This window comes from Sturnus vulgaris, chromosome 2, assembly GCF_052056855.1.
Source record: "Sturnus vulgaris isolate bStuVul1 chromosome 2, bStuVul1.hap1, whole genome shotgun sequence".
Taxonomy (NCBI): domain Eukaryota; kingdom Metazoa; phylum Chordata; class Aves; order Passeriformes; family Sturnidae; genus Sturnus; species Sturnus vulgaris.
In genome coordinates this window covers 31,625,082-31,639,560 of record NC_142244.1, presented here as the reverse complement: position 1 = coordinate 31,639,560, position 14,479 = coordinate 31,625,082, and the positions used below count along the sequence as shown (strand labels likewise).

Below are 14,479 nucleotides of genomic sequence, written 5' to 3'. Positions count from 1 at the left end.
GTGTACCTGGGTGCTCCTCAGTTAGGACTCCAGTCTGTCCAGTGTAAAGACTGCAAACTGGAGACACACAGAGCAGGAAGTGAACTGTGGTGATAGTGTCTGCTCCTGTGTGTATTGCCCCAAGTGATCTCCTTCTATCTCAGCATTCCAAACAAAACAAGGGAAAAAATTTATTTCTGAATTAAACATGAGGGTGTTTTTGAACCCTAAGTGTGTCTGATAAGAGGGAGGAGAGTTCTGAGCCCTGAGGCTGGGTTTTGAGCTTGGAGGGATGTGGCTTGAGTTTATGAGTGATGGGGAGGGGAGAGATAAGGTAGGAGGGAATCCTTGAACCAGAGGACAATCAGTGTGGATGTTTCAGAAAAGGTGGGAACCAGATAGAGCAGAAAGTGGTAAGGAGTAAATGTGATGGGCTGTCCTAGGTGGGAAGCAGAAGCACTTGTGGTGATTCAGTGATAGGTGTTTCTGACAGATGATTAAGATAAATAATAGGTAAAGTAGTAGCCATATTGAAACAGAAATAGAATATGTCTTCTCACTTCCCTGTAATGTGCCCAGAATCCCATATCAAATAGTTTTCCTTCATCAGCCTAGATGCTCTTTGTTTCGGTACAGATTTAGTTATCTTTCTGGCATTAAGCCATAAGAAATGAAGGCATCAACACAGAATCTGTGCACCCACCTCAGGCATTTTTTCACTTTTAACTATAGCATTTTTTTAATGTTTACATTTTTTAATCAACATAGTTAAATGGGTACAAAACTAGAGCTTGGATCAGCCTTTTTATCTTAGCCAATGTCCCAGTTCTTCCACTTTGAAAATATAATCAGCGTATGGTGAGGAAGGGTGGGAGTGTTAGGTAGCTTGCTATTTGTAATACCACCATTTATTTTGGGCCCTAGCCACAGTTCCACACTACTCAAGCTGCTTACAGTCTGGGTTGCTAATTAGGTTGTTAAATATGTATTTACAGGGGACACAATTGGCAGTGAACACTAGAATTAAAGCTGAACCAGGGCTTTAATTATAGCTCCTTGTTTACTTGTAAGTTTGAAAAAAAATTCCCAAGACCAGTAGAATGACTCAGCAGAAACTTTATGGACACACATAGTCTGTGTAACAGCTCATGAAAAAGGCTTTGCAGGGTAAAAACAGATGAGTATATATGTAGGAACATATAATTTCCTTATCTCTAAGATTTCTTCCTGTTTAGTCTGAGTGTGGTACCTCTTCCACCAGCCCCCACCCCAAGCAGACCTTCCTCTGAGCAGTGCTTAGGTGTGACAGAGCTAAATTGAGATTTTTTTGAAGATCACCAAGGAGTACTTCTGCCCTTCTTGAGATCTGCTCTTTGGATGATGCATTCCATGTGCAAATTTGGAACTAAAAATGATTGTTGGAAAAATAAAGGAAAACGCAATCATCTCTTGGAGCTGTGGGAGAGAACACCTTTGTGAAACATAGTAAAATCATTTCTCTATAATATGCATATGAATAGACTCACAAGTTAAAACTTTGAAGAATACTGGGATCCTACTGTATTCTAGAGGATGATTTCAGTAGTTCCCGTCACTATAGTATGCAGACATATGCTAGCTAAATTAAGACTGTGGGTGAGGTTCATCTACTCCTGCTTCTTTCTCAGGCTGGAGGAGGAGTTGGTTTTGGCATTCATATGACTACGTTTGTATGATTTCACCGATTCCCATGATGAGACACTGAAAATAATGTGCTCAGATTCCTGGAAGGAGTTGTACTACATCGATCAGTGTGATTTTTTAAATTTAATACCCAGTTCCTAAAGCCTAGGATTATTTTGTCAAATTTAATTAATTTTTAAGCTTTGTTTTTGAGCTCTGTGAGCTCTCTTGTCATGAGTGTCTGGGCAAGTGGCTAGTATTTGGAATTCCTGACTCCGAGCGGTGATAAAGGCAGAGTAAGGCCTTGAATGAGCAGCACAGCCAGGCAGATGTGGAAGGTGTTGGAGCATACACCTTGATACATACTTGATATATACTGCAGCTCATCACATTCTTTACTAAATGTAGAAATGCCTGCTCCAGCAAATGGCAGCTGTTTCACTGCTATATCATCTCTCGAAGTGAATTAGCATGCTGCTGTGAAAGTGGTGCAAGAATCTCTATGGACTAGGGTTGTTTTTTTTTTAAGAAAAGGTGTAAGGCTTTTGCTCACAATACTTGCAGATCTCTGTCCTTTGACATCTGTCCTTAGGATTAGTCTGGCAGAGTGCTTGGTGCTTTGCGTTGTGCTACTGGAAGAATGCTTGTACCTGCAGGGGACAGCATCTAACCCAGTCCTGTGAAGCACTTTCCTTCACGAGTAATGTCATTTCAGTCTTGTCTGGATTCATCGTCAGCTCTTTACTAATCTTCCCTGACATCTTCGTTGAATTAGCTTTTTCTTTGGAAAGCTAGATCAACATCAAGAATCTTTCTAGAAAGATGCTGGCACTGTGAAGCACATGGCTTCTTCCCAGTGCTTTCAAAGGTGCTAAGGAGAAGGTAGCAAACAGGTCCTGGATACAGAAGGATTGTTTTTTGGTCCTGGTGTGGTGCCTGTACCTCTGCACTTCTAGAAGTCTGTAGTGTGATGTGATCAGTGGACAAGACTGATGAAGTGGTTTGGCTGCTCTGGGCCAGATCATCAATTCTCTTTCTCATGACAGTTCTCTGAGTAATTTCTTTGTAAGAGGAAGAGAGCTTTGTATAGGCATTGCTAGGCTCTGGTATTAAGTAAAATCTGGATGAATACCAGTTTATAGTCTGGAATGGGTTTGCAAGGTGTGCTCTGGAGCCTCGGATACCAACAGAAAGGTTGTCGGCTTGAGAAGGGCCTGCCTCACTGTCATATGTGATCAACAAGCTTTGTCTTCTCCACTTTTAGTTTTGAGTTTCCCTTACTTTAACTGGGGAACAGCAGGGAAGTTGGGAGACAATAAGTACCTGAGGGACATAGGAAACTTCTGAGATGAGTCTAAGGTGTGAAAGTGTGCAGAAGCCTTAGTAAACTGAGCTGTAGAAGGTGAGGAAGCTGGATGGAAACACTCATTAGGGAGCAAATCATGTATGCAAGGGGAACCAGTGGTTTGAATACAGCAGGTGGGCATCTTCTCAGACATGTCTTGTTTTAAGCCTGTTTTTTCTTCCCTCTACTGGATTTAGTGTTACTGTTTGGTGAACTTCCTATAGTTTTGAATCAATTTGTAGTGTGGTGGCTATGGGTTTTGTAAGCCACATATGCCTGTGACAATATTGTTGAATTTGGCCAGTTTTAAGCTTGGAAAAATTCCGTTAAGAATACTTTGAGATGATTTATATTTTGGTGGCTGAAATATGTGTTATATTCTCTTTGCTGTTTCTTGAGGCTTACACAACTCCAGGCACTCAGCAGACAGTACAGCTCCACAGAGGAGACAAATACAGCCTAACTTCTCTCCGTTTCTGTGTGAGGCTAGACTATATATTTACTCTTTCTGCAGCTCTAAGCATCTTCTAGAGTTGCACTGAAGGGCCAAGCATGCTTTTCCTTCAGGCACAGCTGCTCCTCCTTCTGCTTCAGAAGGAGTCTTTAGTGCCCCATGTGGACAGTAACCTCTCCCTCTGATGGGCACAAAGGCAAGACGTGAGAAGACACAGCTTGGTTCAAACATGGTGGGGATGAGAATGAGGTATGGGCAGGGACTGGAGCTGTTTGTTGAGGAAATCTGGAAACTTGGTAGAGATGGGAATTGGAAAGGAGGAGAGAAAAAACAATAGGCTACAAACTAGGGAATGCAGCAGAGGAGGTGATGGGGAGCCTCTGCAAGGGAGAGATGGGAGAGCTAGCACAGGAATAAGCTATAAAGAGACAAGACCAGGGGTCTTGAAAGAACCAGATCGTCTAGGTGCTGGAAAATGAGATACCTAGAACTGGCAGAACAGAGGGGGATGAGAGTATGGGATGTGGACAGACAGACAGAAGCATGAGGGAGAGGAGATAAGTATTAGGTAATTGAGGGAATGAAATAGCAAAGAGTCCCTGCAGTAGAGGATCAAGAGACTGGGGCATGTGGGTAAAGAGCTTGGGTCTGGGCCTTGGTGCAGGAGAAGGGATTGCTCTAGGCTAGAAGGCTAAGGGCAAAGGGGGAATTAAGTTTGAAGTGTCAGGCAGGAAGTTTGACCACATTCCCTCCAAAGCCTAGAAATATTAAACCCAGTGTTTCTAAATTTTGCCATGTCTTTGATGTCAGCATAAGAATGTGACCTCTTCTGGCAAAGAACCTCATCTCCCTCTTAGGCTAGAAAAAGGTGACAAAGTATTATTGCTGTTATTTATCCTCTTAGCTGCAGTGGCAGAGGTCTGTGCAATGCATTTTAAGATTGCTGATGACCAACGTGGGTGTCAGTATGATGCCACATGTTGGAATTTCTGTTTGCTTTTTTTAACAAGTAGTTCCGTGAGCAGCGGAACTAATGATGCCTGGTTTCCAGCGGCTCTCTCCTGTGTGGATTCTCTGATGTCTAATCAAGGGTGAGCTTATTAGCCTTTCCCTCAGCAGAGGACTCCAAGAGAGTCTCTCTTCTTTCCTCAGCTGCGTATTTTTGAGACTTGTGTTGACTTTTAAGATCTTACCCCTTTTCCAGATTGGTTGGAATTGGCTTATGATCTCAGAACTCTAAGGAAAACTGTTGCACATCCACATTTACATACACACATGCAGTTTGTACACGTAATCCTTGCTTTGTATATGAATGCAGTGCTTGGAGCATAGAAAATTACAATTTGACTGGCCACATGCATGAGGGTATAATGAGGTAAACCTTGTGTTACGGTAAGTGCTCTCCCTTCTGCTGAGATATTATAACTGTGTGTGTGCACATACGTGCTTTCCCTTGGCAGTTCCTTATAGTGCCTAACAGACGGAACTGACAGGAGAAGTTCTGCAGCCACAGATTCCAATTTTGGCATGTTACTTGTCAATGGGATGAGTGTGTGCAAGGGAATGAGGACAGTCACAGTCTCAGCTTGGGACAGAGGGAATTTTAAAACTGTATTTTGCACCTCTTAGCTGATTACACCTTAATTTGGCCCTATTGCGTCAATGCACTTTGATACCATCCTTGATTAGTTATTGGTGCATGATAGCCTGTCAGAGTCCTGCATGTTTGCTCAACCTGAGTGTTCTGTTAAAAGAAAATTAAATGCATTGACATAGGATTGTGGAATTGAGGAGGATGATCTGGGGAAGGCATTTGCTAGTATGAAGAACTGTTGATTACACTTGCTTCTGTCTCAGATTGCTGAGGTATCCTACAGCCCTACAGATAATCTTGAAGTGTGTGCAAGTATGAGTTAGGTCCAGTCTTCAGTGGATTTGAATTTGTTTCAGGCTACAAATGACCATAGAGAGTTATCCTGAAATAATTAACACTTGGTGTTCCCAAAACTATAATCTCAAGTATTGAACACTTCTCTGTTATAGGTAAGACCCTGTTTTGCTTTGCAGAAGTGTTGCATCTCAGGAGTAGCATAAAAATCTATAGGAGCAGTGATAGGAACATATGTAATAGGAATTTTCCTTCAAAGGAAAAAAAGAGGTCACAGATACCAGTTTGGCCACTTGGAATTAGTGGGTATGTCTCTCTTACTGTGTTTCTGTGTGGGTTTTTTTATTCCCTTCCCTTACAAGAAATAAAACAGGGACATTTTGGAGATAGATAAGTGCTTATGGAGCACTTATATTTCTGTGGTGGGTACAGGAGATGAGTGATCTGCTTCAGGAGGTTGGAATTGCATGTGGTTGACAAGTCTTAAGGCTGTCCAGAGTGGTGATATAACAAACTGAACGCTTGCTTGTTAAGTATCTGTCCGTGCAACATAATAAGAGTACAGTTCTGTGGAAACAGTCAATAAGGCTGTATCAGAATGCACCTGCATTGCGGAGCCAAATTATGGTGACGTGGATGACCTTAATCCTGATGTTTCCAAATTTCCTACTGCTTTCTAATGGGCCTTTCATATTCTTTTAATATTAGCTCTTGCATGTTATTACTATACTAGGAAGCACATTATTGTGTTGTATTGTTTTGTTGGTTTTTTATGCTAATGGTGACTGATTTCAAAAATTGGCAGACAGTCTTAGGCCTGATATTCAGTCATTTGGAGGTCAACAGAAAGTCATGGCTGATAACCTAAAGATAAAAGCAATGCTGGTGGATAGCTGTAAAAAAAGGGATCTTTATGTGGTTGTTAGTTGTTCAGACAAAATATATTTTAATACAATCCTGTGGAAGACTTAGCCTTTTGGGACAGCATGATGTCTCCAGCAGCCAGGGATTGAGGTCCAGATGTTTGGACACAATGGAAAACATTATCAGACAGAAGTGTCTTGTTGGACTTTTGAATGTCTCTGATCTAAAGATAAGGAATATGTATGAACAGTATCCTGGAAAGCAATATCTGTGAAAAAGACGTCTAGGAATTAAGTGACATCATAAAAGCTCCCAGTGTGAGACTGTGACAGAAAAGGTTTAAGGTGTAACTGTTGAAAGCATAAATGATTGAGTCATTAAAAGAAGACGGACAACTTGTGAAGTATGCTGAAATACCATGAAATTCTGGCTCAGGTATTTTAGGGTCACTTGGAAAAATGGACAAAGTGCAGGAATGCCCTCAAATCTGAGAACGGGGAAAGTGCCATATGATGAGAGCATTTTAAACTGCTCTTTGCCTTGCCAGTATATGAGACTATGCTTTTCTGCAGCCTTACCAAGCTGCCAGGTGACTGAAGGACTGTGGAAATAAATTGACCAAGATCTCTGAGCATAGCTGATAATTTGTTACACACACCAGTAGTGTAAACTGTTCAGTGGAAGCAAAGCATTGGCTTTTGAATAGGAGCTAATGCTGGTGTTCCAGTGTGGAAGCAGAGGTACAATTCCTGTGCCTTCATTTGGCATCTTCATATTCATTGGCTTTATTTGGGTGTTGCCCAAATAAAGTCTTTCTATCTTGGATGCTCGTTTTGTCTCCTTTCCCTACGTCTTACAAAATATTAACAAGAAAGTGTTTAACTTCAGCTTAAAAAAAACAAGGAGGAATGTGAGGGTCAAGTTAGCATTTATCATGAACTGTGCATCCATTATTATGCTATGCTTGCAGTAGTTACTTCATTAACTCTGCATTGCAAAGGCAGGATGTTTCCTTCCCTGCTAAATGAACTGCTGACTCTGACAGCCTAAACTTACTCTTACCATCTAGTCTAATTTCAGACTTCCCTGTTTTGATTTTTATTTTAACTGATGGTCTAACTTGTATTTGTAGCCTAACAGAAGGAGCAAGGACTCAATTAACTTGTAAGACTACTCTCAGTAGATACTAGGAATTTGAATTCTCAGAGCCCTGTAAAAGCTTACATAGTTTTCACAACTGTGATACTGATTAATTAAGCACTTGATTGAAAAAGGCTGTTAATCCACGTTAGGCAAATTTTACTACGCGCTGGTATTTCAGATGATTTTTATCTCCTAACAGCATCTGATGAATGAGGCAGAACATTCCATGAAAAGTGGAAAAAAATACAGTACTGTGTGCCACAGAGTTGTAGTCTAGTTGCTATAAGCATCATTTCGTTTATGACTCATTGTGATGACTTTCATATGGGAGCAGAATTAGAATTGTACATCCACCTTTTACTGGCATTTCATGATTTTTGAGACTGTCTCTGTCTAACATGAACATTTTCTGAACGTCTTTATTTCCTATAAAAAAAGAAAGCATTGTAAACATTGGAAGGGGTTACTTTTGATCTCTGGCATATGGCTGAGTGCTAATTTAACTGTTGATATGAACCTCTGTGTTATTAAGGATATTTTCTCCAAGGCTGTCTGAATTTGCAGAGCCATAACAAGCAGCTGCAGGGGATGTTGTGTCACACCATCAATGGGAATGCTGCAGTCATTTCTGTTTCTTGCTGTCAGAAAGAATGCAGCCAAAGGAGGGGTAGTTTAGAAGCACAGTGGGGAGACTATTAAAAATGGATATTAAACAGAGGGGGGGTAGAAATCAATTATTTCATATAGTGTTTCATTCATGCTTAGCAAGGAGCATTCCTTATTTTTCCTCTCCCCAGCCAGAATTTCACTGAAGTAGAATACTTAAATGCTGCTAGTGTCAGATGGGATATTCTCATTATCCACATAAATTTAACATTTTTTTGAATCCATATTTGCCCACTAGAGGGCTGATTGCATCTTCCCCTTTAATATTTGATGTTGTCTGAGGCAGAATGAGAAGCCCTTAATTAAATGGATCATTTGTTCCCTTGAAAAAGCCTGATACCACACAATATAAAATTCTGAAATGCAGCTTTCTGTTATATTCCAGGGCTTTTTTTAACTCATAAGGCTTGTGAATTTGTTAATGCTGCATAACATTCTTGCTCTCTCAGGGTTGATGCTAATTAGATGATTAGAAAATGAGTTCTTGCAAGATTTTCATTCTAAATGATGTTTGAAAAATAGTATCAGAATGTCTATAGCTGCTAAATTCAGACAACAGGAGTTGGTTGGTTTGTTTGTTTTAGAGTTTTGTTTTGGGGTTTTTGGGGAGGTTAGGGTTTTGGGGGGTTTTATTATTGTTGAGGCCTGGTTTTGCTAATAATCAGGTTTATCATTGTCATGCAAGTGCCAGTGAGGTTTTGAAATAACTTCTTTATAGTTTTATTTTGAAAATAGAAAAGGACATACAGTCTGTTTCTCTTCATTAAAGTTTATTTAAGAGAATTTCTGATCTGAAGGCAGATACCTGGCAAAGCAAATAAGTAAAGGAAAGGGTGCACAGACCCTTTCTGGAAGATAAAGTTGATGGCTTTATGGCACTATAGATTTAATGCATGGGACTACTTAGATTTGATGGCATGGTAAAGTTCATTAATTTTTCAGAACAGAATAGACTATTTAAAATATAGAGTCCTGTGTACAGCACAGAAGAGATTAGTGCCCCGCATTCTCTGTAAAACCCTTAGGAAGGGTATTTCTCTCAGAAAGGTGCCTGGATTCTCAGAACACTGATTGTAGGGGCCAAGTGACAGAGAGACCATGTCATAGCCTCGGCCTTGTTCCAAAGATGCATTATTCTCACGGTTGGAAAAGGCCATTTTTTTCACTTCTGGTGTCAGTTGTTGTTCCTCATTATATCTTGCTTGTTCATAAAATAAGCCCGTAATAATTGATATTTTTCTCCCTACATAGATTTATTTGGATATTGAACAAGTTATCTTTTAAATTTTACTCCAAACCTAGATTGACTGGAGTCAGTGAATCTTTCCTGCAAATCCAATTTTCCACATGCCATCATTGTTTAAGTTTGTTGAGCCTGTGTGAGTTTTTCAGTAATGGTTGAGGACATGGACTTCAGAATTAGACAGGCTGTTGGCAAGAACAGTCACTCCCCTCCTGTATACAAAAAGGATACCTGCTATTCCCCTTCGTTTTTGGTGAGCCATATTAGCACAGCATCACACTGGGAGCTTGTTGTCAATTGAATGGTTCCTTATCAGAGCGCCAATGCTGTGGAACGGTGTTCAACTGAGAGTAATGGAAGTCAGCATCTGCTGAGAAGGGGCTTGCTAAAAGTCAAGCATGGGATTATGCTGTAATTGCTTGCATTAGCAGGGAACTGGACTTGGTGACTCAAAGGTATTTTTCAATTCAGTGTTCACCTCAAAGTTATTTCAAACATTGGTGCTTTCAAGGATACACAGTCCTCATCCTGTAAGTATGACTGCAAAATACATTGCTCTGTTCAAGTCTAGCGTTTCAGAAAGTCTGGAACAAATTGTGCAACTGGAGATAGTTTGGTCTATAAACCAAGAGCTACTTTTTTTTTCAAAACTATGATGCTGATGTTCCTTTTTACTCATTATATCTTTAGTTGATGTAGGGATAAACAGCCAAATTGCTTCTCTTTCTTGATTCCAGGAGGGATTGGGGGGTGTGTGTGTGTGTGAGGAGGGATTTATGTAAGGATGTACTTAGTTTGCATGTTCTGTTAGGGCTTGCAATTAAAATGGATTAAGAGAAAGATGAAGGTAGGACACGTGGGAACAACTGTTAGAGATGATAATGAATGTAAAAGAGCAAAGGTGGAGAGGAAGGAAATGTTATGACAGGTGTGTGTTAGAGTGCTTGCTAGGGAGGCATGGCTTCCAGCTAAATGGCTTGGAATCAAGCTGTGGCTCGGAAGGGCCTGTGGAAGTTAAGGTAGGTGCTGGATAAATACTGCTTACATGACACGCTAATCAGATTGCACACATCATAAAGCTTTTGGCTCCAACAGAGTCGCAACAGTAGATGTAATAAAGTATCCTCCTGAGAGGAGAGGGATGTGGGGAAGAGCAGGATGAGCTCTCTGTGGCTTGTAATACCTGCAAGAGACTTTTGTTGCTGAGCAGTTTTGTAAACACTATAAAACTCAAGGAAATTCCCAGACAAAACCACTTTGAAAGTTGAATTCATGTTGACCAGACTTCCTCTGGATGGCATTTCTTCTCTCAAATGTGACCCTGGAAGTTACATATGGAGATTCTATTTTGTCTTTAATGTAAATGAAAAACCTAAATTCAGATAAGCCTTAACTCTGCCACTTGTTTGACACACATGGGGAGGTGGGGAAGAAATGAGTAATTTGGATGCAGCTTCTGTCTCTGTCAAATTACCAACCACAAAAGCTTTTACCATCTTGAATTGTAAAACAGTACGAGCTTCTCTTAACAGCCTGGTGTCATGGTGGAGGAAGAGTTTTTAACAGCAGCATCCGTAGCAGAGTGATGCCAACTGCTTCTTCTTGTTCAGAGAGTCTGTGTGTTAACAAATGCATTTGTGATCATTTTGGGAACAGATGGATCCAAACACCCAGACAAAACATTTTGCATCACATCAGTAAGACTGAAATGATGAAAACCCACTAGACCAATGAAATACCACATTTGATATCCAGAGTGTCTTTGTGAGACCCACTAGGAAAGCAGCACTGCTGTTATTCTCAGCATTTTATACCCTAAAAATTTGAGTGTCTTCTCCAAAAATGGGAGCAGAGTTAAGTGGATTTAGCTATTTCTGCTCTCACAGACTTCACAGTACATGGAATTAACTTCTAATATTAACTATAACCTGGGATTTCCAGGTTTTCCAGGTTTTTTTGACTGAATTAAGTAATAGATTAACAGAGTGGGGGTTTTGTCTGGGAATTATCCCTATCCCCTTAGGATTGCTGTTGGAAAATTTCCCAAGTGCTGCCCTGTCTCTCTTGCAAGCAAGTTGGTTTTTTCCAACGCCTTTACTTGTCTGGCTGTGAAGTATTGTTTGGTCTGTTACACCAGTTCCCAGCTTAAATTTGTCCCCCTGGGACTGAAGCACTCGCAGCCAAGCAGTGTCCCAGGTGAAACCTCCCAGTATCACATAGTGGGAAAATGCCCCTTCTTCACTCAGTGTGGAAGATCCCATCCAGTTAAAGTTGATCCATACTGGGGCTCACCCCCATGTGACACTGTCTCTTCCCCTCGCCCCGGTCCCAGGTGCCGGATGTGTTCGCTGACCTTCTACTCCAAGTCGGAGATGCAGATCCACTCCAAGTCCCATACGGAGACAAAGCCACACAAGTGTCCTCACTGCTCCAAGAGCTTCGCCAACAGCTCCTACCTGGCCCAGCACATTCGTATCCACTCAGGGGCCAAGCCCTACACGTGCAGCTACTGCCAGAAGGCCTTCCGCCAGCTCTCCCACCTGCAGCAGCACACACGGTAAGGGCCAGAGGAGGCTGGGGCCCTCCGCACTGCATGTTGCTGTCATCCCAGCATGCTGTGAGCACCTCAGCGGGCGACTGCATGGGGAGACCTGGCTGGTTGTCACAGGTCAGGTCGTACACGCGTCAGACCGGCAGTAGCGGTATCGGACACATGAGACTGGTCCCTGGCTGAGGGGCTGGGTGCGCTCAGGTTAGCGCTGCTTCGCCGGAGGGGCGTCGGCAGCAGAGTGATGCTTTCTGACAGGAGGTAGGGCTGGTTGTGTCAGTGTGAGAGTAGAGTGGGCGTAGGAAGACTGTTCCCTGTCACCCCAGCATAGTTCTGCCAAACATCTCAAGTCCAGGCTTGCAGCCCCCCTGCTATTTCAGCCATAGGCTTCCCACACAGCTCTGCCAATGCCCCTCAGTCTAAGCTCTATAGTTCCTCTCTCTGGATCCTCCCCCGGTGCGGACAGACCATGGTCTCTTGAACCCAAGGGGAGCACAGTTTGAGACCAAGAGAGCTCATGCTGTGTTTGGAGTTCCTTCATGTAGCAGATAGCGTGGTGCTGTCCCACCCCCTTTGTGCCCTCATTCCATCAGCACTAGCCAGATGGCGGTCATGTCCAACTGCTGCTGCTCCTCCTCCTCTTCGGCAGGATCCACTCCAAGCTCCACACGGCGATTGTCAAGCCACACAAGTGTCCTCACTGCTCCAAGAGCTTCGCCAACACATCCTACCTGGCCCAGCACCTCCGCATCCACTCGGGGGCCAAGCCCTACACCTGCCGCTACTGCCAGAAGGCCTTCCGCCAGCTCTCCCACCTGCAGCAGCACACACGGTAAGGGCCAGAGGAGGCTGGGGGCCTGGCCCTGGTCCCCCCGCGCTGCCGGCATGCACCTCTGGAGCACGCGCGCCAAGCATGCGGGGGGCGGGCGGGGAATGCGGCCGGCTGCACCCCCAGAAGGAGGTGACCCACCTGAGTGGACGGAGTGGAGGCTGCGCAGGAGACACTGACCACGTCAGGGCTGAGGTGGGCACGTGCTGTCCCTGGGGATCCTTGGTCTTGCACCGCGGGCGGCACAGAGAGAGAGCGATAGAGAAAGAGGCATTGGCTGTAAGGGATCCCAGCCTGGCACCACGGGGGTTGGACTGAGTGTGTGGAAGCTGCTCCTGGCATTGCAGGGGGACAGGGACAGATCAACACTGTAGGTAAACTCAGCCTGTTACTTAAAAGGAAAGTGTTGGTGTGTTTATCTTGGAGGGAACAGAGCTGCTTTCTTGGTACTGTGGAAGCAAGAGAACAGATTCCTCTTGGTCATTTGGGACTCCTGAGCTTGGAGCAGGGAGCCTGGACATATTTTTAGGTAGCTCAAATGCTGAGCTGTCCAGACATTCATAAGTTCTTGCTCCTCAGTTCTAGTCACTCTGAAATCTGCTTGACTGCCTGTCTTCTCCAACTTCTAACTGGACATGGGAGCTGGGCAGAGCTCTCTTTGTCCAGCTAGAACAGCATCTGGAGGCAACATCATCCCCCTCACACAGCAGCAGGCCCTGGCAGTCTGACTTGTCTGCCTGCTCACTGCCTCCCATTTGTGCTCTTCCTCCTCAACAGTATCCACACCGGGGACCGACCCTACAAATGTGCTCACCCTGGGTGTGAAAAGGCTTTCACCCAGCTTTCCAACTTGCAGGTAAGGGGCTGGGTGTGTCCTTCTCAGCAGCAGGGTTTGGCAAGGGTTCCTGTGGTAGAAGAAGTGGGGCAGCTGGGAGGAGAGTGAAAGAATACAGAAAGATCCTGAAGCCCTGGGCAGGAAAGAGATTCCTGACTTGTGGGACTAGTGGCCCAAAGAAGTTGCATAAATGGTCGCATCCTGTAAAATGGTTGACTTGAAAGCACTGAGACCTTAGTGAAGTTCCTCCCATCTGTTTTGCAGTTTTGTAACTTAGCTGGGGCAAGACTTTTGCAAAATGTTACACCCAATAAAGTCTGGGTATCTGGGTGGGTTTTTTGTTTGTTTTACAATAAAATGGAGGGCGTAAGGGTAGGGTTATAGGGAAGCAGAGGTGGTGTGTCCTGTTGCAGTACCCTGGAGGAGGGGGACTGTAGAGTGTGTCAGAGAGCAAAGAGCTGTAAACACCTGCAAGCAGTTAAAGCAAATCCTGCCCTGAAGGTATTAGATGCAGGGAGCAGATGTATAGGGGGACAGCAAAGGAGAGACCAGGAAAAGACTGAGAGTTTATGGAAACTGAGATGATGGGGGGTTTTGGGGCTTTAAGAGTCTCTGCTCTTCAAACGCCTAGTATGCATGAGAGGAAAGGGCATGTGTGGGGAAGGTGTGGTGGGCTGGAGGGAGAAGTCCCCATGCTGGGAGCCGGGTGTACCTTCCTCAGCAGCCAGGAGCTTGGGGCCTGGCTGGAAGGGGGTGTTTGAGGTAAAGCTGTCTCCAGTACTAATACTTGCTTCCTTTCTCATGCTTGCTTTCTCTTTCCTCCCCGCTGCTGCCGCCCCCCAGTCCCACAGACGGCAGCACAACAAAGACAAACCTTTCAAGTGCCACAACTGCCACCGTGCGTACACAGATGCTGCCTCGTTGGAGGTACACCTGGCTACACACACGGTGAAACACGCCAAGGTCTACACCTGCTCCATCTGCAGCCGGGCCTACACCTCGGTGAGTATTTGCTGCCCTGGG

The 14,479-nt window shown here is 43.8% G+C and overlaps 1 protein-coding gene across 10 annotated transcripts in view; it reads left to right on the top strand.

The window, feature by feature from the left end:
* ZNF384 (zinc finger protein 384) overlaps positions 1-14,479 on the top strand; it is a 29,712-nt gene that overhangs the window by 5,670 nt on the left and 9,563 nt on the right. For 8 of the 10 annotated variants that reach the window (XM_088160645.1, XM_088160644.1, XM_088160647.1 and 5 more), the window contains 4 exons: positions 11,577-11,801; positions 12,442-12,624; positions 13,399-13,477; positions 14,300-14,458. In XM_088160645.1, the coding sequence (XP_088016771.1) occupies positions 11,577-11,801; positions 12,442-12,624; positions 13,399-13,477; positions 14,300-14,458 (646 nt within the window). Of the gene's footprint in view, positions 1-4,450; positions 4,532-11,576; positions 11,802-12,441; positions 12,625-13,398; positions 13,478-14,299; positions 14,459-14,479 lie in introns of all 10 variants that reach the window. The other 2 variants (XM_088160650.1, XM_014884157.2) reach the window with 2 other exon arrangements.